Genomic DNA, 24710 nt, shown 5'->3' on the forward strand with positions numbered 1-24710 from the left:
TCCTATGCCCGCTCGTTGTAACGCGCGCATGCTTGAACGTAACGCGCAACCCCGCTCGCTCGCTCGCGTGCACGAGCTTCTGCCTCTGCGTCTTCGTACGCGAGGCTGGATTTGTCACCGTGGACCGATTATGTTCACCGTGGTCGTGTTTACTTCTCCAGTTAGCGCACGAACTACCCCCGCGGCTGCCATCCTTGACCCGCGCGATGAATCATGACGCCGCGCTTCGATCAAGATATTCCGCGCCGCTTTGTTCCGTGTCCGTTTCGAACGGGTTGCTGGCTTTCCCAGGACTCGTTCCAGCCACGTCGCTCGTATCTCTGAACGGCGTTGCTTTGTTCGTGGAAGTTGGGGATGGCTGACAGGGGTTGGTTTATTCTTCTGATTCTGATCACTATGACGGTATGCAGATATTATTACATCGACCGTGCACATCGATACGTTTAACAGTTTCTTAGGAAGAGAAGTATATCGTTGAGCAATAATTTCGCGGTCTACGTGTTTGAAGATAAATTGGATGAAACGTCAACACCTCGTGTTTTCTTCTAACGTATCGTATGAAAGTTCGAGTTCGATTCGTTGCCAAAGCGAGAGTACTTTCCTTCGTCTTGATTTTCCACCGCGTCGGGAATCTCGAGCCGGCTAGCTGGGGCACAAATATAAAACCGGTAATTATAAAAGTTTAAATATTCATAGCTTTGCGAGAAACGAAAAACACGAGGCGGAGTCGGCGTAAAGTTCGAGACGTGCCCGTGCCAATCACAAACTTTCCACAAACCCTGCAGCATTATTTATCAAGGAAATTCGAGGACCGTGAAACGACGGGGCCGGAAATTAACGTTGAGCCTCGTATTTTCAGCATAATTTGTTTCCGTCGCATAAAAGTCAAACTTTTCCGCGAACGAGGGACCGAGGCGCGGGGCGGATAATTAAAACGTACTTTTTCAAATCTGATGAATGTCGACGAAATGAATTCGAATTAAGGAACACGGCGGACAATAGATCTCGTATTCCTTTCTCGAATAATGGAAACATGTTCTTTATTCTTAATCATTATGTCCAAATCTCTTGGACGTCCAATACCCCTCCGATTATCTCTGCATAAATGCAACAAACTAGAATGTTAACGAAATGTAGGAGTTCAAAACCTTCAGGACAAGGCTTACACCAAGAAAACTTTTCATTTTTACTGTAATGTTAGATTTTATCGACAAATACACCAAGAAGCCTTGCGAATTTTCTAACAAATAACAGCTGAGGAGATAGCAGAAAGTATCCCAAGTATAACGCTTTTTGTTTCATCCCGATATCTCAAACGGTTCCTGAGATACAGGCGTTTAAAGATTGAGCGGCCTGGATGCTCGTAGTCATGAATGGGCGGGCGGCCATCTTTAAAAACTCGTAGTAAATAGTAAAACTATTGTTTACACTGATCAGCTGATTACAGCTGATCCACTTGAGGTAGGTCAGTGACACGTGCGAGTGAGACTTCCGAGTGCGCGACAAGGACAGGGATAGAAAACTATTAAAAATTACCTTAGTCTTTACACGACGATATCTCGGGAACGGGAAGAGATATCGACGTGAAACAAAAACCATTTTAAAGAGGAAGGTTCTCCGCCGCCTACAAGCCTGATTTCGTCAAAAAATAATTTGAAACATAAGAACAGCGATTCTTGAAAGTTTTGTTAATTTTAATCCATTTTATTAAGATGTTTTAAAATGTTTTAATGCAGAAATGTGCAGTTTTAGGCAAATATATTTTATAGTAATTATGCTAGTTATCATTAGCGTTGAATAAGAAAGTAACAAGGGCTATAAAACGTTTTCCATGTCTTGAAGTTGGTTAGCAAAGTTAATGAACGTGTTCCAGTTCCAATGGTGGAGGCGTGAAACGCCCCCGGGCTTCGGGAAAAATAAGAACAGATGCACAGCGAAGAGTTCAGTCAGTTTTTAAAAGACAGTTAGTTAAATTTTCGAAGTTTAGAACGGTATAAAATTGCTTAGAAAACTTTCGTACTAATAATTGAGTTCGTAAAATTTTGTCTTCCTTTCAGAGTTATAAAATATTAATTGCCCTTAATCTAAAAAATTATAGATATTTGTATTACCAAGTAAAAAAATGCACCTTTTTCTTAAATTTCGTTCAACGTTGAATAAAATTTCTTCAACCATGATCAAGCTCGCGATATTCACTTCGTGCGCAAAGAATCCATGTGCTCCTTTGAAAGATCGATCGAAATTTTCTTAGAAGGGTCGCTAATTATTCGAAGCGCAAACAGAAACAACGCGGAAAGAATGGTAATTAGCTCGATGCGATGCTTGTTCCACTTTTTAATGCCTCACTTTTCCTTTCGTTCTTGCTCTCGTTCCCGCGAGTTATATCAACACGGGCTCAAGCTCCATCGACGTGTCGGCTCTTGTCCTGAAGAGCACTCGTTGCGAAGTCGACGTAAAATACGGAGATAAAGCAACAACGACGCGGCTGTTGCGCGACGCACCGACGAGCTAATGCATATCGTGCAATTATTTACGTTTATGCTTGGTCTGCTCATCCTCTGGTCATTACCTAGCCTACCGTTCGATTTTCCAAGAGAAACTGATCGATTTCCATTAACGAGGGTTGCGTCGACTGAACGTGCCTACGCTTTCTTGGAAATCGGGCTGACAATAATTGCGAGCGATTAATTATTTTCTCAGATCCGAATTACTTACGTTTTCTAACCGAGATGTTAGTAATTAGTTCTTAATACATAACGTTTCATTTCTGTCTAATTATTTTCATATTATATCTTATGAAAAATATAATTAGTCAGTTTTTATTTAAAGTAAAGGTTATGTTTTTGCTTAGAATGTGATTCTTCATTTGTCGTCGACGGAGGTTGAAAAGAACGTGTCTAATTATATATTTAATTTAACTGTTTCTTCCAAGACACTTCGCTATATATATAAAGTGTGCTTACTCTTTAGAATGCCTTGTTCTCCAAATTCTATTTTAATAGAATTTAATGGACGTTGAAATAGCCAGAAGCCTATTCTAAAACATTCAGAGTACCCTGACATCAATTTATCTTACACTTTTTCAAACTATTGCTATTACGCTATCAATCAAGCGAGGTATTTCGAGATAATTTCGACCTCGTTCTGGCAGTCGATTGTTAACAGACACCACGTTGTCCGACAAGCTTTTAAAGTCTTTTAAAATACAGTCATCCATTCTTCGTGTCATCCATCTGGCTCACAATCAAGTTGTTTAACGCGTTGGCTCGCGCAGAGTGTTCGCTCGCTAATACGAGTTTAAATTCAAAGACGGGAGAGCAGAAATGTCTCTCCTCTATCACTGTGGAAATGGCAACTCAACCGTGCACGATTATAATAATTACCAGATTAGAAACCGTACACCTCTTTCTCTCATTCATTTCTTCTCCACGTCAATCTAAATCTTCTCTGCCCCTCGTATGACCTACTTAAATATTTCATACATTTTACACTTCGCATATTTTCCAACATACATATCTGCATAAACGTCTACTCTATCGACATATCGTAGTCTTCATTATTTCTCTATTTCTCTATTGATATATCATAGTCTTCAGATTTTGTATCATTCCACACTAAACGCATAGAAACATTATCGTTCCGAAAAAAATGATTCAACAAACCCTCAGGGGCTCGTCAGAGTTCCCGAAAACGTTCGGCATCGTCGCAATTCTTTCGCAGATGATCCCCCTAAGCCCATCCAGAACCCACGCCGAGTACCCTCGAGCGCACTCAGCCCGGCGAAACAATCGACAGGACTCGGCCAGCCGGAATTCACCGGCAATCTCTGTCTGCAAAAATTAATTACACCCGATGAGATCAGATTCAGGAGGCAGCCGCGTGTCCTCTGGTCCGTACGTAATTCCGTTGCACGGCCGCTGGAACTGGGCCCCGGCTAGTTAGACCGGACGTAAAGCGGCGGATGGGACGGGCGGGATGGCGCGGCGGGGTATATCCTAATCGGTATGAAAGTTTCCACCAGCCGACTCTGAATTCGTACCGAAGCAATTCGACGGGCGAGCCGGCGGCAGAGGGCCGGGGTAACGCACCGTGCGGAAAAGGGATGACGGGGATGAAGGTGGAGAAGGAGCGGTGGGACTCGAGCGAACGACTCGAAGACAATGCAATTATTCGCAATTACCGCGTCCGTCCGCGGTTCGCGGAATTATCCCATTCTGTTTCCATTACTGGTTCCCGTCATTCCTGCCTGTGTTCAATCCCGTGGCCACGACCGTGCACGTGAATACGCGCGGCACCAGGGCTGCTGCGACGTAAGATGGCGCGAGGAACGACGAAATTCGCGGTGACGCGGATATCATTTTCACGGGGTGACGAGACGGATTTGCGAGGATAGGCTGGTTTATTGAAAACGACGGCGCGAGTGTACGCGCGGTACGTTTTGTTTCCTGGTCTGCGCGATTTTACTAACTTTGGTCATTGCGGGTTCATTTTTAGAGATTGATACCTACGTTTATCAATAATTGCAATGTCGATTGTTGGACATTTTCTGAACAGGAATGGTTGTTTAATTAGATAGTTAGGGTTAGGTTAAGTTAGGTTAGGTTCATTTGTTAGTCGATCGTTTAAAACCAGGTAACAGAAGAAGAAAGTACCTAAACTGAAAACCGAATCGTTTCGTAAAAATCGCAATTCTGGAAGAGAAAGAGAAAGAGAGAGAGAGAGAGAGAGAGAGAGAGAGAGAGAGAGAGAGAGAGAGAGATAGAGGCGGTCGTGTAATTAGGTTTCGTCCCTCGTCGCCCGGATTTCCTTTGTTACATTAGCCGTACCCTGGGGACCGCGAACGCGACGCCAGGCGGGCGACGTTAATCTTTAACGAGCCGAGGCCACGCTGACGACGAGAAAGAGAGGAAAGAAATCTCGAAGGCTTTGTAATTGAATCCCTCGTGCACCCTTCGTTTTTTGGCGACAACCTACCGGTGTGATTCGGTTTACGTACGGTCAAAGACGCGTAGAGGAGTTTTTTCGCGCGGGCTGCTTCTGGCTCGGATTAGGCGAACGTCCTGCCAGCCACGGGGTTCCTCTGATCTATTTGATTACTCGAACTTGGAATATCTATGCGGACTGGTGAGCTACGTGGATTTTTATCGTGAAAAATCATGTACCGTGCACGCATTTCAAGATTAGTTATGGAATCTAGCTAATAGTTGAGAACACGTTCGAAACCAAACCTAAAATTTCCCCCACGATTAATTGAACATTTTCTATACACACGTGTGCATACATAAAATCGAACGATCTCAATATCGCCGCCATGTTCCCGCGAAACGAGGCAGTCGCGAGGTGTGCGAGAACCACACGCACCCCATCGAGGCGATGTCTCCTTTTAATCGAGTCTAACGCTTGCCAGCTACCAGCTTGTCCCAACAGTCAGCCGCATAATTGAAAAAGTAGTAGAAAACCTCGCGAAGCGGGCAACTCGTCGGTTGCCAGGCCAAGTTTAACGCTGATCGCGGTTTCTCCGGCTACTTGTTTGTGAAATTTTTACGAAAGCCCTTCTCGCTGGGAAGCTGCCGGAGGCAGCGGTCGTAAAACGCGAGGATAAGTTCAGACCGAGGGTTTAAGTAAGTTGTATGTTCCTACAGACTCTGCTGAAGTTGAAATGATTCTTAGTGGACTCTGCGATACCGAGGACGGTTAAATACAAGTGCTCTCTTGATGTTTAGCAAATACTTGCGATTGGCGTTTCTGATTATTTGCGACAAATAAATCTCGAATGCAAATCACTGTGAAACGCATTTATAAAATAGAAAAATTCGAATTAGAAAGGAGAGGGCAAACGACAGGAAGGGATTGGGAGTTGCAGAACTACAAGCGTCTCTAGATTCTAGCATCTTACTAAGTGGTAAACTGGTAGGATGCAGGGAGTACCAGGCGGAGCAAAACGGGCACTAGAAGTTATGCCAGCATTGTTCTAATTTAATCACACATGCCAGAAACAGCCAAGATAGTGGCCCAATCCTGTAGCGACCCCCGAGCAATCCACTATCTCCAACACTGGGATTCTTACCCACTCCCCTTCCCTTCTTAGTTTCAACATCTTTGCCCTGTTAACCGTACTGTCCTCGCGCACTGCATTTTCGTCTGATTCCAAAAATTATTCTGCACTCAGATTGCACGTCCATTTTTAATATCGTACACGTACTTCATTTTCGTTTAATCTCTACATATTTAAATTCCTCGAGTACTTCATTTATTAAATTCTTTTTTAAGGTTGAAAGAAATTGCTTAAAAATATTTCCAAGCAACAATTTCGCAAACTGTACGATACAGAAATGCACTCTTGTAAATTTAAGAAGTGAAAAAAAAATTAAATAACATGTACAACAGTCTTAAATTAAAGAATAATTCCGGCAAGGAATTCAGACGAAATTGCTTCAACAATCATGCCGCCATTTACCAAACAGCACAATGCTTACACCGAGGAATCTTCTCCCTGGCATTCATCCCTGCCCGCCATTTCTTCCCCTGCTCTCTCGAGCTCCAACCGCTTCTTCCTTCCTCTCGCTTTACCCCTTTATCCCAACGCTTATTCCCGACGTCATCTTCGACATGCGCGTATTTCTTCCTCGTTATCCAACCGCATCTCTCTCCCTTGTACCCCGCCTTTCCACGACCGTATAAATTTCCTCGATCGCCTCTCTCCTTCGTTAATTCCACCGTGATCCCCACTTCGAGTACGTCGATGGACGTTCTCGTCGCGTTTAACGCTCGCCAGGCGACAACTATGGCGACGGCACCGAATTTCCCTCTGCTCGTAGGGCCACCCGTGTCCCGGAAACGCCCCGTAATTTTGCACTTTAACGAGTCGAGTCGAGTCGTTCGCGACGGGAAACTGAAGCTCAGCTTGTCGCTGCTCCGCGGACGATTACGTCGACGGGTCGATGGCTCCTCCGCGAACGGAATCTAGCGAACACCCTTCCGTTCGAGCGGCAATAAACCTACCACTGTCGCGGATGCTTCCTTTTTGTTACTTTCGAGGATGCTGGCGGATCAGCTGAGTGTTTCTGGGAAGAGTAGACACGCGTGGAATTGTGATCGATTTTCTTTTTTGTCTTTTAAAGTCTTCTATACGTTTCTATGTAATATATTATAAAGAGCACGATTTGATTTTAAGAATATCGTTGTAGAGACTCTAAGGCAGGGGTTGAAACTAGGCATTAGAGACGTTGAATCGCAGTCATAAAGCTGCATGATTTAGAGCAGGTATTAGCGAGGCGAAATCGCAGGGACGAAATTCAAATTAGGCATTAGAAATGTTAAATCGTAGAATTTAATGCGGAAAATTTAAACCGGGTATTAAGAGCGTTGAAATCCTAGAAATGAATTCCCTCGATTCCCTTTGTCACGCATTTGTCACGCCGATGTGTGCAGCGACGGAACGTTCATCTTGTGTCCGCGTATCATGATTGTATCACGCGTCGTGTGATTTCGTACAGCATTGCAAATTTCCACGACTATTCTCCTTTAATAAAAATATCTTCGATCATGATTATTTCGCGTCTCAAATATCACTTCTTCGATCCGAGGTCGACCAATTCTGCAAGCAAATCCCCAGTATAAATTCTGCCGTCCCCTTTTGTGTCCAGAGAGCGGTATTATTGTCAGTTTCCTTTAGAATGGCTTCCTTTCAGCAAAGACGGGGCGCGCCACCCCATCGAGCCTCGAACAGCGCGTCATCTACGGTGCATTCGCAGGTCGCTCACCCTGGCCGCCGCGTGTCCCGCGGCGCATTCTGATTCACGCGTGCACTCTATCACGTACCCGTAATGTTAATTTTAACACGTCCGCAATCACGTTTCGCGCACATGTGACATTGGATCCTCTCCGCGTGGATTTACACGCACACGCGCCGCGGTCGCGACAAACGCGCGAAACGGCACGGTCCAACCGACGCAGCCAACCGCGTCCCGGTTAACTTCGCCCCTTTTCGCGAGCTCGCTAGCCAGTTCGAGTTATCGATTTCGAGACCCGTAGCGTCGTTAACGATCAAAGGGAACCGTGGATGGGAAAAAGAGCGAACGGATGTCGTCTCGAAAGGAATCCATCCAGGCCACGGATCGATACTTGACCGTCGTCCCATCGCGGAGACTTCTCGAACGTCGAGAGAGAGGAAGAGAGAGGGAGAGAGAGGGAGAGAGAGAGAGAGAGAGCCTAGCTGGGGGTATAATCCGTCGAGCTCGACGAATTAAACGGATTTTATCGGCGCTCGGCTCTTAAATTAAACTCGCTCGTACCTAACCGATGCACCGCCGCTGCAAACGAGCCGCGATCATCGTCGATCAACTGGATTACGTATTTGACGAGGCGAAAGGGGAGGTGGGGCAATCGAACGGAATGTTTTCGTCGCTGAATGTCCCCCGGGGCGGCTCTAAATGCAGGGGAAATAATAATAAACGTTTGCTCTGTATTGTTCCTTAACGAAGTTTACGTTCTCTTAGAACTTTGTTTCGTCCAGTTCGCTGTGCGCCCCTTTGTTGTTAACGCAAAGGAGGATATTGTAGCTTTTCCCTTTTTTTAGTCGAATCGATCGTTTGAAGTCACGAAGAAGCATTGTTGGCTTTTTGACAGAGCGTCTGCAGGAACTCGTTTCTGTTTTAAAGGGGTGGAAAAATGTTAAAACTTCCATTGTAGTCCCCCATATTATTGTTCTACGATATCAAGCTTTAATTTTGTCCATTTTTTTACTTGAATTCGTCTCAGTTTCCCACCCTCGTTGCTTTCGTACAATTTATCAAAATGTCTAGCCTGAGTAGCAGGTAAATACGAATATCGCCACCCCTCAGCGGAAGAAGTTCCTCGCGAGCCAAATGTAGAAACGTCTCGCAAGGTCCGCGTCTACCTTGGCAACTTGAAACATTGCGAAGCTGCAACTTCTAATTCGCGCGGAGTTCGTTAGTTTAGCAAAGTTCCGGCGAGTTCCTTTAGCGGGTCCTAACTTGTTCACTTTGACGCTCCAACTTGTTATAATCGCAACGCTAACCGTCGCGTCTAGACTAACGTTTCCGTTCCAAGACCTTCGCCTCCAGATAATCTCCCTAATTTCATTTCTGTTTCAACTTTTTCCCTCGTCGTTAATGATTCTCTTCTTCCAACACACAGAAAGTCGTTCACCAACGAGTAATTTTCAATCAATTTTCTGACACGCTCGCGCGAGCCGGAAACCGCACGTTCGCTTGAGGTGGATGGCGGAGAACCGAAGGCCACGCGATTTATCGCAGCTTCAAACTCGTCGCGGGAACAACGAGTTTCCCTGGCGATCAGGCGATTCAATTCGATTTCGAGTAGTCTCCATCGGGGCTCGGATCTTTGATGTTCGATCTCGTCGGTGACCCGTGACCGGTCGCGGCATCCACTCGCCGCTTCCGCCTGGTCGAGCGAGATCGAGCAGCGCGCGCGTTTCGAATTCGTCGCGTTGATTCGTCGGTTAATGAATCCCGTGTCCACTTTCAGAATCGATCAACCTGGCCCTGGCTCGCGGACGTTGGCGTAAAATTAACGCCGCCCAGAATTAGAGTGCAATTAAATGAGAATTAATCTTCGTTTGAGCCGCGCGCTCCTCGTCGGATCGGGGACCAATCGTGGCGACTGTTCCGTGTTTCGCAGCGCTTCGAAAATTGTAATCAAGGCGGCTTGGCGAAAGTCAAAGTGGACGCTGTTTAGCTGGAATGTGGATGGAGAAAGTTGATTGAAATATTTCTGGGGAATGAAAATCGGTGGGGAAATAATATCGCGTTGCTCTGAATGGATTTTTCAGTTTAAAATAATACTATATAAAATTCTGAACTCGTAACTTTGACATTACGCGGTAATATACACGCGTTTCGCATTACGTATGACCAAACGCAGCCTTGTTCTACTTGAACTTGCTCAGATACATCGTTGAATGAAATTTCTGTTCCAAGTACCTGCAGAAAGTGACGACCATTTGCTTCTCACACTCTCTCCCCCTAGAACGAAATAAATGATTCACTGCGTGCCACGGAACAAAAGAAAAGTCACAGAACGAACGCTACGTTGTGTACGTAACAAGTTGCATCGATCTCGATCCGTGTTTAACCACCTTCCAACTTGCTCGCTTCTTCTTTAACGCTTCTTTCATCGAGTTGCAAAATTTCCTCGAAGAAATAGAACGCGTAATTTTCGTAGGGAGTGTAAGAAACAACTGAGAGAAACAACTGAAGAAAGTCATATTTTTGGTCTGCGCGTCTCTCTCTTTTCTCTGGGGAAGGTGAAGAAGAGAACGGCGCGCGTCTCGAATGGAGTAAACGAAGAAACGAGCGAACACTCGTTTTTATTGCAATTTTTATTACATCACGCGATAAATTCTTGTCAGTCGAGACACGAATATGTTTGCTCGACAACACGAAGAATTTCAATGTTCTTGCTGCATAACGATAGAAACAAGGACGCCGTTTGGTTCCGCGTGTACAGAGTATCACTGTAAATTTCGTTCTTCTTCTTTCGTACAAAGGTATTCCAGTTTTTCTTGGTTATGAAATACGTAATAAATAATATGTTAAGAGACATTTAAAGAAATACCACGGAATAAACGAACTCGTTCGAATAATTATTGGCCTGTACATTTCTACGTGTCATTTTTTATCAGGTTCGACTACGGTTTAAAGAGTATCGCGCATCGAATCCATAAATATTCATGAGAACGGTGAGGAAACATAGGGAAAAAAAAATTGTAGCATCAACCATGACTGTCAGAGTGGTAACAAACAATCGAGGAGATTGGAATTGAATATTTAATTTCATGGTAATCGCATCTTCGAGAGCACTCGACGTCTCAAAGCCAGAGAGCGAAGGGCCCCCTCGAATCGCAAGATGTTTCCATTTAATTGTCGAGGCACAGGTGTGAAAAGAATTCTTCGTTCGCCTTTGTTAGGCGAGAAAAAAGGGCTTTGCGTTGTGGAATGAAATATCACGCTCAAAGGCGCTTTACAACCGAACGATTATAAAACCAGTGATTGAATTTTGCATATCTGAGACCAGCAGCAATATCAACTACGTTGATTTATAAAAATTTCCCAATTTTACACAAAATGTAATGTATTTTGATTTTACAAAGTCTCGCAACCTTGATCTTGCATAACTTACAGCAAGAGGTTCGTTGTTCGTTTCAGCAACAACAGCAGCAAGCGCAGCAGCAAGCCCAGCAACAGCAACAACAGCAGCCTCAACAGCAGCAGCAACAGCAACAGCCGCAGGCTAACTCGCCTGGTAGCGGAAACGTGGGGAAGAGCAGCCCCTCGCCGGGAAATTCAGCGTCCCCTGGCGCCGTGGCGGCGTCCAACAAGTCGCAGACCGAGCCGAAACCGGTCGAATGCAATTTGTGCCATCGGAAATTCAAAAATATACCGGCACTCAATGGCCACATGAGACTCCACGGTGGTTACTTCAAGAAGGTAAGCTTATTACGCCTCCTCTGACTTTCAAAACACTTGCCTCTGCATAATCTGAACGTGGTAACTTCGTTGCGCGTCCCTGCGAGATGGTTCGTCGACTTATCCCGCCGCGCTACAAGAAGAAAACCTTAAATCTACATTCACACCTGACAATAATCTAGCTTAAAATTCAACGCTCCATAAATAACAAAATAACTGTCGTATTTCAGTTCGAAGGAACTATGTGGCACGAGTAATGTTTATGTTAAAGCGATTGAAAATGAAAGAGCAAAGAGAAAGTTATAGAGTCGTCCCGTGAAACGAGGCGTCGGTTCCGGTCCAGCCGTTTGTCCTCGCTTCATCAATTCTCCTCGAGACGGTCTCGAGATGAGAATTACACGAAATCTGGCTTTGCTTACCTCTTCCGCGCGAACCGCATTTCATCTCCGCGAGGGCAGAATTGAATTTTCAAGAAGAAGAATCTCACGAAGTTTACCAAAGGCCACCACCACGGCGGTGTGCAAGGTTCACGGGCATTACCATATGAATTCGCAATCCCAGAAACCCGCACGGAGAGCCCCGTGTAATCAGCCGGTGATTCCGCGGGAATCTCGCCGACCGAAACGCAATCACCCGGTGATTTCACGGGAATCACGATCGTTTAGCTTGCACGGTGTTTCCTTTCTTCTCGATTCGTCAGACGATAATCGTTGGCGAAGCAGACAGAGAGATAGAGAGAGAGAGAGAGAGAGAGAGAGAGAGAGAGAGAGAGAGAGAGGCTGTTGCTCGACAGCGCTGAGAGGACTCGATTTCCGTCGCAAGAAATCACTGTGAACAATTTCCACGTAAAATCACCCGTACGAATATCGTGAAAGTGTTAGGGAAGAGTAAAAGAAGCAACGAGTTCCGCGTTCAATTGTGAAACACTCGGAAACACGCGACGTAAAGCGCGCTTAATGGAAGGAGATATTAAATTTGATCCATGCTCGATGGCCCAATTCCGTTATCGTCCCATCGGAGCTGGGGAACATTTCCAGGTTCAATTTCGCTGTATCCAGGTCGCGGGAAGAAAGTTTCCACGGACGAATCCCTTTCAGCGTTTCCTTATAAACGACACGGCGTTCGTAAAGACATTTTTAATCAGCGCGGAGAGAGGCGACGAAGCGAATCGGGGGAAGTTGGTAGAAGAAGGCGGGAGAATCGCTGATCTTTCTATTCCGAAGACTGCAACAGCCCAGGTCCTCTCCCTTGACCTTATTAAGAGTTCGTCTGTTCGAACTTTCTGCTCGCGCGGAGAAGTGGAAAAGGAAAAGGAATGCGAACTCGAGCCACCCTCGCAGCGATCCCGTTCGCGATTTCTTACCGATTTTTTCCTCGCCCTCTGACGACTCTCTCGTCACCACCTGCACCGCGAAATGGAAAATTCGATTTCTAACCGCGCGCCAAAGAAATCCGTGTCGAATCTCTCTGTTGCCTCCACTGTGTTTCTGGAAATACATTTCGAAAATCGACGGCTCTACAGCCAAAAAAAATGTGTAAGAACCGGTTTGAGAAGTAGTACTGTTCAGGTACAAAATTCAGAACTTAAAAATAGTTCAACTGTACCAATATCCGAATAATTCTTAAAGTAACAGACACAGAAGGCAACTTTGCGAAGAAAAGTCGGAAACATCTCAGGAATGAAACAGGACTTCACAGAGAACGCGTGCTGAATATCACACAGTCGTACTTATCCGATATTCCACACGCAGCAACCCCACCCCAGTCACCCATACGATAATTACCACAGTACTCCAGCTGAAACTGCTAAAAAATTCACCTCTCATTCGCGCGACATCTGAAGACCTTTATTCGTGCTTCCCACTATCGTCAACGCTACCGTTCTCCAATCCCCCGTCCCATCTCGCGCCTTCGCGCCACGCGCGCACAAAGGGCTCGCGGAAGCAGGAACGAACCGGAGGAAACCGGAGGAAACCGGAGGAAACAAAACTTAGAAACCGTTCGAGGGAACAAAGAGGTGAAACGAGTAAACGAGCTGAGATCGGAACGAGAGGGAAAGCCGCGAGGGTGGTTCGAAAGGTAAGGCGATGATCGAATCCAAATGAACCCATTAACAAGCTCTTTGCTTCGACGGTGGTGGCGGCTGCCGGCGGAAAGATCGAGGGGCCGAGGGGACCGCGCGGTCGGAGGAGGGCCGTGCAAACATTGTCTCGGGCTTTCTCCATTATGCAGATTGAATCTGAACCGGTTACCAGCCGGATTTTCAACGGGGCTGCTCCCGAGTTTTCAACTCGCCACCGCCCCGGACGCGTCCCCGAGGAGGGTGCGCCTCGCCCACGCGCACCCATCCGTATCCAGTCCCGCGTCCAGCCTTCCGTTCATGCGACCACGTCCGGATCCATTCATTCTGATCTGTGTGTACATACATTCATATTCATGACCGCGGCCTCGGCCCTTTATGCCCGCCGTGGCCCTGTTCACGATCGAGCATTAGCGGTCGTTCAGGGCCACGCGCTTCGAGCGTTCATGGTTCGCGAGCGGAGGACAGAGAGGCGTGAGTGCATTCGGATATTCGTTGCGGGCCCGTGGATGCTCGGCGTTCGCGCACTTTGTGTCGTTAATGGGTTCCCGGCTGCGCCTCCGGGGATGTTCTTACGGCTCGCGGGGTCGGATTGTTACTTGCTCGCAAGGTGTACCTGTTGGAGGACGTGAAATTAACGGGCGAGCTTTCGAAACGATTAAACGGAGTAGTCTTTCGTGTATGGGATTTCGTAACCTGTAATCTCTTGCTATGCAAGTCTATGATAGAAGAAAAAGTAATTTTGAAATATATATTCGACGGAACGAGAAGTATCGTCAAAACTGATCTCCACTCTAAAAGATTAATATTCCAGAAGAGTAAACTGTATCATCACCAAAGTTTTCGAGACTTCTCGTTCATCTGTTTCTTACTCCAGTCTAGTTGAACTCTGAGAGTTAATTCAGAGTACCATTCAAAGCTTACGTAATCTTACAACTGCATCGAGTACCATCGGATAGCTCGTAATCGTTAACGTTTCATTCGTTAAATCTTAAAGGAATTAATACGGAATATCGCGCTATATTTCAAGTACAAGACTTTGAAAATTTGTTCGACGGCGAAACAGATTGCACGTGGCGCTGATTTATAAATTGCTACAGAATCGGTGGTCGCGAGTGTGCTCGAACAGTTTCAGCGGATTTTCACTCGGATAGATTCGGCTTAGCACGCGTTCCATTCTCAAGAACGACGAAACGAAAAAAACTGGACACGGCTACGCATTCTCTCGCTGGAGAATCACGTGCTTCCCGGAATATGGGGCGAAATTGGCGCGAGAATAGTCCGCTCGAAACGGTTTAAGGCTTTGTCAGGCGGACGCGTTGCACAGTGAACGGGATTACCGGATTTTAAGTAATACGAAAATGCTCGACTGACTGAACTCAACCTCGTGGTTTCGTATTTCTCACACCTGCGAATCTACTCTGACAATGCTCTACGTTCCTCTATGATTAAAGAGTAATCCTCGGTCGAGTGGAATCTGGCTGGTTCCGTTTGACAGACAAACGGTGAAGCATTGAAAATGCATCACAAAAGATACAATTTTTAAACCTAGTGAAATGTTTGAGTACATCAAAATTCCGCGAGCATATATTTGCAGCAAAAGTGGAAGCATAGAACTAAATCACACGATGGTACAATTTCACAGAAGTACCATCACCCAATGCACTTCTAAAAGAACACAGCCACTACTTGAAATCCACTATTCCGCACAACAATCACGCTCTCGATCATCTATCCGTGCTATTCTTTTTTCATCCTTGCTCGAAACAAAACAAAACGCGCGTGCGCAAGAGAGAAAGGGAAAGAGAGAAAGTAGAAGAAAAAACATGCAAGAAAATGGAAAATCATAAAAAAAGGTGTCCCTCGAACGCAACGAAGCACTCCACGTTCGAGCTCTGGGGAGATAAAAAAAAAGGGTGAAAGAGGTAAAAGAGGGAAAGAGTAGAAGGGTAAAAAAAAAAAGAGCGGAACGTGTGTACATTACGGTACACACAGGAGAACTCGCGTTCGGGACTGGAATCGACACGGATCGAATTGATGAGTCGGAGCCAGCGAACGTTCCGCAATCAATTCCGCGCATTAACGACCACCGATCAATATTCATGAAGCGAGCGCGGTACCGCCACGTCAAAGACAGAGTTCAATTTCGTCGCAGCTTATATATTATATATATATATTTCCAATTCTATTTATAATTAATAAAAAGTACCTCATCAGATATCAACTATTAACAACCTTCCCTGGTAACTGACATATTTAGAAAATTCAATTTTCAATCATACCATTCGACAATGTCAACCAGCTGCAATTTATACAAAATCTCACAGAATTTTCATCCACGGATACATAACGCACGATAGATAGTTATAAAAAGGACAGACTGATCAACATCGACAAACACCTTCGATCCAAAACTCCACACAAACATCCTATACAAACGCGCGTACAATTACGTGTAAAGGACACAGAGAATCGTGGGCGCGTATCGATAAGTAGCGGATAGGAAATTGAGGAGCACGATGACGATCAGCGATTACCAAGCTCGCCCTGTATCCAACCCCCAGCTGTCTCCATCTCCCTCTACGTGCGTCATTTGGGTTTCATCAAGATGACGACGCGGAGCCGCCGCGTATCGGGGTGATGCATGGCTCCTCGAAAGGGACTGGGCCCGCGTGAAACGGGACGAAGATATATGCACGTCCGACGTGGACGTATGCTAATTGCCGACGCTGCGGCTGAAGGACCGGCACAATTAACCCTTCGTTTCATCGGGACCACTAATCTGCGATCCGGCCGCGCCGATCGAAGTATCACTCGGCGATGGGGATGCGTTTCCGATTAACCGCTCGCGCCGTGATTAACGAGCCACGGGTTATAGGTCACACGGTGTGGTATTCGACGCGAGATGCGTTCGCTTGGCTAAGATTTGTCGAGGAAACGGCCAAAGCGCCAGTGACCACCAGGCTGCCGATGTATCGGTGATTAATGGTTTCCGGTCTCGCCAGGCTAGCTTTTGTGTGTAGCTTCGAATGGACCCTTTTTTTACGTGCTCTGTTCTTTTTTATCGGATGAATAAGGAAAGATGCGAAACGTGAAAGTGTGGAATTCATGTAGATGAGGTTTCAACGATTGCAGATTATATTGGTGTTAATTAATTGTAATTTTTGAAGAATTTCGGTGGGAAAGACAATCTGGGAATAAGTAATGATATGAGATAATGTTCCACGGTTATTTCTTTTCTATAGTTTCCTCTTCTACATCTGTCATCTTTATCTTCCATCCGTTCTCCATTATAATCCGTCCCTGAAACGCCTGATCTCTTCAATCTCATTCCACGAGGATCCTCGTTTCTTCTCCGACCCTTTTTCACGTTACTTCTTCGCTGGATTTCCTCCCTTTCTTTCTTTTTCCTCGCTTAAGCGCTTCTAACATTCTAATCGATCCGTTCGTAGCAAGCCTTGCTTGAAAAAAGAAATATTAGACTTCGAACGACCGGTGAACTACGGATAATCGGGTCGAGTGGGATCGCGTTACTCGACGGACGTTGCTCTGTCTTCGATAATTGGCTAAAATTTTTAATAAGATCCTTGGGGTGGACTGATAACGGGTGTGCGATGAAAACTGATGAAGGAGAATCGATTCGCGTCGAATATCTTTTTAGTTTTAGACAAGGTTTTTAGTAGGGATGATAGTCGTGTTATATTTTTCAGTTTACTAACACGTAGCACTTGCGATTGTTTCAGGATGCTGAGAACAAGAAGAGTGAGAAGAAAGAGGTCGTCGGACCGCCGTTACAAACTGCGTCCGTCAGTGTGAGGGCGCTTATCGAAGAGAAGATCATACAGAAAAGAACAACTGGTAAGTTGTATTAATTATTAAACGTATCTTTCAAACAAAAATGAATTTTGATAAATACATTCATTTCATACAGAAGCAGTTAGCATTGTTTAAGACACGGAAGACTTAATTTTGTTACGAATAAGAAGGGAATACTTTAAAAAAGTAACTTCCAAGTCCATAGACTGTCAGAAACTAAAAGAAAAAAAATGCAATTTCTTTTAAGTTACAATGGCTTAATCAATCATCAAAGAACAGAATCGACGACGTGCACGAGTACAGAACTAGCTATAAGAGGAAAGAGTCGAAATGTACATTTCCTGTTCGCGTGACTCGTATTCGTATCGGGATGTTGAATAATGACATTGATATAACGTTAAGTAACGTGGGAATCCAAAGAGCCCGCGGAATACGAATACGATTTCGATGATTTATGTGCCCTGGAACGTATCTCGATTCTCCCTGGCAGCCGACGTTCCTCTTTGTCTCTCTACCCGTCGTAGATACGCTTCGCGAACTGTAATCATAAGGAGCGTACCGAGTTATATTAACTGTCGAGTTGCATTAACTTTCCCTTAGACAGATCCAAGAGTCTGACGTGACATCTGGTTACACAGAATCTGTCGTCGAACTACTCTGTGTACACCCGCGGATGCTTAACGCCGGAACTAACGTAACTCGGATGCTCGCCGAATTCCCTGGTAAACTATAATAACGGAGCATCAACTGAAATTGGTACGAACGTTGTAACGTGGGCGTAGTAAAGTTTTGCGTGATCGTAAAAGATTGTGAAGTGCAACGATAGCGAATCGTTGGTGGTGGTGAAAAGACTGTTACTTATTTCGAACAGGGGTTGAATACACAAAATTCATTTTCAAAATACCAGACAAAAATGGAAGTAATTTAAATACTGTCTTGTAAACGCAGAAACAATAGATTTAACGACAGAGTCGAAGACAAAACGCGAGAGCACTCCCGGGACAGCATCGAAAGGCGAGGCTGGGTTTCCGCGCCGCCCTCAATCATCGTTCCCGGCAAAACGCGAAATATTAATCCAATCATGGTGCCCGCTGAGGGCACAAAATTCGCGCCCGCGATTCCGATGATTCATGCGATCCACGACGCGCGCATCTCAATCGAACCGTATCACAGCCACCCTCCGTCTCCCGTTGCATCCGTATTCCACCCTGCCCGCGTCTGTCCGTCCGCGAGGGCCGCCGCGTACGTTCGCCAGAAGCTCGCGCGATATCCCAGCCGGCGGGGTGAACACCTACCCCCGTTCTACCCCCTTCTACTAACCCCGAGGCTCTATAGACTGCCGAAGAATTGTGATTTACGAAGCGAGCACGCCAGAATATTTCTCGCATTGTCCACGTTCGAGCGATAAATCAACCCGCGGCAGCGATGGCCCTGGCTGGTGGCGCGAGGCTGCCGGTGGGGCTGCGCTTTTGTAACAAAGTGCGCGTCGTTAGCGATTTATGCGCCATTCCACCACGGCCCAACCGCTGCCAAGAGCTACGGGAGACGGGGCCGTCGCTTTTTCCCGAGAAGATCCCACTGGGAAACGTCTGATGCCATTTTAAATTGTAATGTAATTATCATGCTCCGTGGATGGTTCTTGATTGTCTTGGATAGAGTACAACGAATAGATTGTATCCATCGTCGATGGATAGAGAGATCTGACGCGCGTTCGGTACGAAACGTTTTCAATCGAAAGAGAAATACATACGCGATCGCGAAAACCAATATGCCGGCTAAAAGCAAGTAAATAAAGAATAAATATGAAATAGCGAACGCGTTAATCGCGTATCGACGAATGACGCGAAAGGTGCGTCGCAGTGATCGGTTGTTTAAAATGAAGAATCGATGGAATTGGTCGAGAGCGTGGCGCGGAACCACGCGATCGATCGACGAGCAATTTATCCCATGATCAGCCGATGATTACAATTCACCTGCTGACGACGCATCGCGTCGCGCCATCCGTCGTCAACGTATCGATGCAATTAGAGGGAATGGTCACTAGTCGTGCTGCTTGTCGATGACCAAACGGTTCAATGTTTGGTCGTAGTCTCGGGACGAACGTCGCTGAAGAGCTTGACGACGCTTCACCGACTTGCGAGTTCGATGCGACGATTTCCGTATTGAAGTGTATCTCTCAAATTTGAAACAAAAATAAATACTTCCATACGCTGTTGAACATTTTTGTTTAAAAATGAAATTAAGTACTTTTAAGAAACGGGAATTAATGGTTTTGGACACTTTGTTCCAATTGTAATGCCTTGTCTGACTATGCATTGATATGTTCTACTTGCGTTTGATTTCGTAGTTGGGAATAAGAAATAATAGTTTTCTATTTAAAGCGAGCATTCTGCACAAATTGATTCGTTTATAGGAATTTCAAGCACTGTCAATGTATTTGAACATTTCTTAAATCTTATTTCCACTATTGTTTGACCATACGTAAACCAATAAAAACCGAATCTCCTGATTAATATTAAAGGATGCGTACTGAATTAATAGAGCCATAAATTTTCGAATTAATTGCAGTTACAGAATGTTAATTACCGGGGTAGATTAATATTATTTCTCTATTGGTAACAATTGCGCATAAATTTGCAACAAATATTACTTTTAACTTATCGAACCGTTCATGCTCGCATAATTCCTTTTTTCTCGTAGAAAAAAAAAACCATTTACTCGAAAAATAGTCTCGTCTGTATTTTAATAAACGATTAACTTCGAAAACACAATTAATTCCATTTCACATCGGGAACACTTGCACTTGCGTGATATTTTCATTCGAACAAAGCTCTCGCGCAACTTCGAAGCAATCACTTTTTACTCCTCGCTCGAAAGCGCGCTCTATTCTAACCTCGATTCACCTTCACGCGAGACGATTGTTCATTTTAATAACTGGCGACGAGAGAGGAGCGAGCGAACGTGAACACGGAGGACAGGCGAAAAAACAGGAACGGTTCCCACGTTCGTGCGCTTTGATGCGAACGCCGCATGCGTTGCGGCAAACGCGGCATAAATATTCATTGCATATTTAGGGAAGCTGCATGCTCGCCGAACGAAACATTCATAAGCAGATAAATTGATTGTAAATGAATAAATGATTACAGAGGGGCGGGCGGTTGGGGGCGCGACGCGAGCTGGCTCGAAGTATGACGTACGCCAGGAGTAACGATGCCCGTCCCCAGAAATAACGCGAATTTTCCAACAATTACCGCGATAACGCCATCGTAAATACTTAAAATCTGTGGAACGTCAACCGCGGGATCGTTCATTTATTAAAACTAAATAATTCCCCGGAACGTAATGAATTACAACTCGACAGTTAGTAACGAGTGATTTTAACGAGGGCTTAGGACATCGTGTAATCACGAATTAACGTTACCGGCTTCGTAAAACAATCGAAGCATAGTCGTCTTAATAATTTTAACAAACAGATTTGTTAAAAACACGCAACAACTTATCGAAATAGTAATGATATTTATTGTAAATTAGAGTTTCACGATACGTGGACATTTAAAGAGCGCAGAAGATTCTAATTAGGAATCCACCGTTTCTGCAAAACGCTCGAACCGAGTCATAACTTGAAAGTAATACCGACGCGATAATTCTAGAAGTAGGAACGACGATTTACACAAAACTTCCGAGGGTTCCTGCCGGAGTACGACCCGGTGCTGACGATGCATTACTCGTTGCCGGGTGCATCGGTGCAATTCGACGAAAAGTACGATAAGATGACGGCGCTGGTTATGGCGGTACGGGAAAATATCACGGTTATCTGCTGATCGTTGCGAAACTTTGGCAAATGGATAAAGAATATGTGCCATCAAGAGTTTAGGAGCTCCTCGAGAACGCGTACCACCTTCCGACGTATAATTGAGTCGAATAAAATTGCCTCTGGATAGAAAACTACGATAGGAATATGGAATTATTCGTAGATAATATAAAAATTAAACACACCTACAAATCTTGTTATAGTTAGTTATTATCGTTCCATAAAATTGTCAATACTAGTTCACATTGAAGAACGAAAAGTACCCCTCTTTGAAACTAAATGAAATACAAACCTTTTCATAGATCGTATTGCTATTAAAAACTATGCAAACTCTGTAAATTTAAAAATCGTACGTGAAAGATATTCGCGCAGAATAGAAGAGGGTAGTTGGCGAAAAATTCTTTAATGCGTTTCCCACCGTGCTGCTTAACGATCGTACTCGGTTCAAAGGCCGCGCAGCCTGTCCTTTATTCGTCCAACGGCGGTTCTCCGCCGTGGAGACCTTGAAAAAATATTGATCACCCGGCTTTTCCGCAAGCTGTCCCCGGACGCGGTAAAAACCGCGACGATTTCGACGCGTGGAAGTAAAAACAACATCCGCGGAGAGGGAGCCTGGGTCCACTTGGACAATCTGCTTCGCCGCGATCAATGCTTGGCAATTTGCAAAAATCCCCGGCGGTTTCGCCCGCGCGGATTTACGTCGCCGCGGAGGGCCGTACAAATGCGTGGCCATCAAATGGATTTGCGGTCCGCATAAAGTTATGTGTGTAGAACCGGTTGAAAAATGCAACGACGGGCTCCTCGTCGGCGCGCGCTGCATGAATTTTCGTCGACGAGTTAATATGAAATATTCATTTATCGATCGCCGCGACTCCGTAAGTTTTATTGTAAATCGGGACGCGAGCTCCTACAGGCGTTCGTTGCAAGGAGGAACGGACGAGAAACGCGAAGATCAGATTCGTCAGAGATTAGAAAAATAGCGAGTTGAATTTTTAGTACAACTGTAGTTTCTTTTTACAAATTGTTTGGTTGGGTTAGAATATAGAAGGTACTACGCCATTTCGTCAATTTGCTTGTAGCTGTTCTCCTTTTTTCTTTCTACTATTTCGAAGCTTTTTCATTTAAACAATTGATTAAAATACTACGTTTTTAAATTCGTTCGCGCGTCGACCGTTTCTTCCGTTCCAATAAATTTCCGGTATGCGCGATACGCCACTTTAATAACTTTCCATTTTTTTTGTAAAACAGAATGCGCGACGAAACGAAGCCAGTGACGCTGGTAACCGTTATTTAGTTACATGTACTTTAACTGCTAATTAAATGGGACCCGCGCAACGAATCACGCGGAAATACCATTCCGTAACTCAGGAAAAATGTAGCAGGAACGATCGAATGAAGAATGAATATAAAGGAAATTCGTCGAAACGTTGACGATATTACGCACGACGGATTGCATCAGGATCGATCGCGGCCCCGCCGTTACAATTCCCATCTCCGTCGTTCGAACAAAACCGTTTACAACCATTTCAATTTATCCCCCCACCCGGGGGAGGCAATAGTCAAAGACGGATATTAATTTGTTCCCGTTGATTTATTTGCGCGACGCTGGTCAAGGGCGAGCAAGAACGCCTGGCGAGCATGGCCGCGGTGTATAATGCGATGTAAAAAGGGCAGGTCGAGGGAGCATCGGGCTGCTAGCCAGAACGCGGTCGCCAGATATTCATGGAAATCGTCGTGAAAAAGTTTCCTCCCGCGATACACAGCTGCACGCTCGCTGGATCCCATTTCCTTCTCGCGCTGCACCCTGGATGCGCTCCCGTTTATATCTGTCGGGCATCGTTGCCGCCGTAAACGACGTTTTGCGCCGGGAGACGTATTTTTCAGCCAGGGCTGTGCCTTTCGCGGATACGTTTGCTGTCGATGCTCGTCCTGGACGTGGAAATCGGTACCACGGATAAATTTCACTGTTACAACCCGGCCATATTTAAGAGTACGAACCAGTAAATATCGGGTGAACTGCTCTCTGTAAGGGCGAACGAGCCACAATTACACTGCACGCAAGTACAATTCGCCCAGGTACTTCGATAAATAAACAAGACATAAAACATGTCCGTTGATTGGTTTCAAAGGGGAGGGTACCGGTTTTGACAGGCATGCGCCCTGATTGCACGCTTTATCGACGAACGAAATTCAGAAAAGCTACATGCAAACAGACGCGCTCTTCTTGAGAAAATTAAACTACCGAGATGAAGTAAACAGTGAAGTTTTTCGAATTGGAATTTATCGAAACACTGTTTAATGACGGCGGAAATGGACAGCGGAGTTTAATGGATCGGTCAAACATCCTGTACCAACTACGCTCAGAATTAATATTTGTATTTCAATGGAAATTTTAATTACCACGGATTCGATTCTTTTTTTGGCTTCTCCTGTATTTGTTTGAAACAACAGAAATTGTTGGAATACCTTTCAATATACAGTACAATTCACGTCACGAAGAATATAACAAACGCAATAATTGTTTGAAACATTAATCGTACATTCAAGTACATAGAATAAAAATTACAACATAGAATAGTGTTTGTATTGCAATATTATATCGTAGATTTTTAGAAAATTAATTTTATTCGTTTATTATTAATAAATAATAATTTTACAGCAGCAGATTCGAGCACGAACCAACAGCCTCGTACGAACGCGACAGTTTTTACAACACAAGCCGACAGTGCGTCGCAGATTTCCGGTAAGACGAGCTTCGCGGTACCAGCGCCGCCACCATTGGCCTCCGCGGAGAAGGTCCGCAGACTCTCCGATGGCGAACACTTCCGGCAGCCCAACATCACCGTTTCCGGGCACGCGACCGTGCAGAAACAGCTGCAAGAAGCGCAGACCCAGGCTCAGGCGCAGGCGTTGGCTGACATGATTCTAAAGGTATTCATTCTTTGTCTACTCTTTTATTGCCATTCTCCATTTATCTACATCTCTGGTTCATCCTTCAGTACTTCAGTTTACATTTCAATTTTTCTTCGTGTAAAGGTGCGAGAAAAGATTGCCTTGGAAAAATAATAAGTAAGAGTACTTCTGGACAGAGAAAAGAAAATATGTACTTTCCTCCTTAATATATATATAAAATATGTTTATTTAATGGAACATAAATTCGGCAACAATGCTGAAATTGAAATTTTTATCTTGTAGGGTACCACCAAAATGGCTGTGAAGAGGACGACCTCCGATCCGGGGCAGCGATTGCACCTGACGTATCAAACGTCAGTTCAACCAACGACCAATCAACAGCAACAGCAGCAGCAGCAACAACAACAGCAGCAGCAGCAGCAGCAACAACAGCAGCAACAACAACAGCAAAATAATCAACCTCAAGCTCAGCCTAGTGTTACGGACAGTTTCTCTATGACAGGTTACTCTGAAGACGGCGGTTACTTTAGTCCCAGCCTTCAAGATGAAGTGTTCCAACAAGTCACAGCAGTTCCTGACAGCGTTCTGCTTCACGCTACCCAACTTGATTCTCTTCAGGTGAGTAATTATTTTCCCTTGA

General features: G+C 45.1%; 1 protein-coding gene across 8 annotated transcripts in view; it reads left to right on the top strand.

Annotated features, from left to right (window-relative positions):
* Positions 1-24710, top strand: part of LOC143422621 (uncharacterized) — a 458375-nt gene that overhangs the window by 426003 nt on the left and 7662 nt on the right. For all 8 annotated transcript variants that reach the window (XM_076893399.1, XM_076893398.1, XM_076893405.1 and 5 more), the window contains 4 exons: positions 11190-11471; positions 17274-17388; positions 23817-24088; positions 24353-24688. In XM_076893399.1, coding sequence (XP_076749514.1) covers positions 11190-11471; positions 17274-17388; positions 23817-24088; positions 24353-24688 — 1005 coding nt within the window. The remainder of the gene's footprint in view (positions 1-11189; positions 11472-17273; positions 17389-23816; positions 24089-24352; positions 24689-24710) is intronic.

Source organism: Xylocopa sonorina, chromosome 4 (assembly GCF_050948175.1).
Source record: "Xylocopa sonorina isolate GNS202 chromosome 4, iyXylSono1_principal, whole genome shotgun sequence".
Classification (NCBI taxonomy): Eukaryota; Metazoa; Arthropoda; class Insecta; order Hymenoptera; family Apidae; genus Xylocopa; species Xylocopa sonorina.